This window comes from Cynoglossus semilaevis, unplaced genomic scaffold (assembly GCF_000523025.1).
Source record: "Cynoglossus semilaevis isolate Cse_v1.0 unplaced genomic scaffold, Cse_v1.0 C19090462, whole genome shotgun sequence".
NCBI lineage: Eukaryota > Metazoa > Chordata > Actinopteri > Pleuronectiformes > Cynoglossidae > Cynoglossus > Cynoglossus semilaevis.
Window position 1 is genome coordinate 1 of NW_007587061.1, and position 919 is coordinate 919.

At 45.8% G+C, this 919-nt stretch overlaps 1 protein-coding gene across 1 annotated transcript; it reads right to left on the reverse strand.

Moving 5' to 3' along the window:
- Positions 1-6: 6 nt before the first annotated feature.
- Positions 7-832, reverse strand: LOC103399299 (dynein heavy chain 11, axonemal-like; the record flags this gene model as incomplete). Its single annotated transcript, XM_025053983.1, has 3 exons — positions 477-832; positions 235-395; positions 7-154 (listed from the first exon to the last, which is right to left on the reverse strand). Coding segments are annotated over exons 1-3 (465 nt in total), but the record flags the coding sequence as incomplete, so codon positions are not given.
- Between the last annotated feature and the right edge of the window lie 87 nt (positions 833-919).

Consider the following 919-nt stretch of genomic DNA (forward strand, 5'->3'; position numbering starts at 1 on the left):
GTAGTCCATCTGCTCTGAGCAGTTGAAAACATACACCATGATGCCCAGGGAGCGTCCCAGATCTTTGGTCGTCTCCGTCTTACCAGTACCTGCTGGGCCTGAGGGGGCGCCACTCATAGTCAGGTGGAGAGACTGGGTCAGGGTAATGTAGCATCTAAAAGAACAAGGAACCGGAGTAGAAATGGAAAACAAAGCAAATCGTAGTGCAAATAGTGCTGTACCAAATTATGTCACCTGTCAGTGAGTGGAGTGATGACCAGTCTGTTGGTGTTTCCAAGGTATTCATAGCTGAACTGGAACTGGGCATCACAGATGTTCACGTAACAGTGTCTGGTTTCATCATCCCAGCGATGGCGTAGCTGTGACAGCCAGGCAAATGACTGTCCTGTCGTCACCTACGGACACCAACAGAAATGCCTGGTCGCTGGCTTTAAATAAATGTAAAACTTGATGATAAAAAATTAAATTGGCACTACCTTCTGAGCAATGAGACTGGCAACAACATCCCGAGCGTGGACATCTATCGTGCAGATGGTCATAATTTTCTGTCTGTCTCCAGGAGTTAAATCTCCGAGCAGCATGTGGATTAGTGAGTTCAGCTGGGTTATCTGGGAAAAGAAAACAGGATACATCTACATCACAAACACACAGTTTCTGCTGAATGCAATCCTTGATTACAACTTCTGTCATTGGTACCTGTTTTTTATTGTAGTCTTTCAGTGCAGTTTCAAAGCCCTCCTCCACCCTCTTGAAGGCAATACCCACATCTGTAGCCCACCACACCTGACTCCCAGTAAGACCAACCTATAAAATAAGAGGAAACAGTTCAACAGTTTGTCTTTTCACTTGTGAAGTCAGAAATGTGAATCCATCCAAGTCTGCCTGTGGTGTTCCAGAAGAGTCTAGGCCCCAGTCCTTT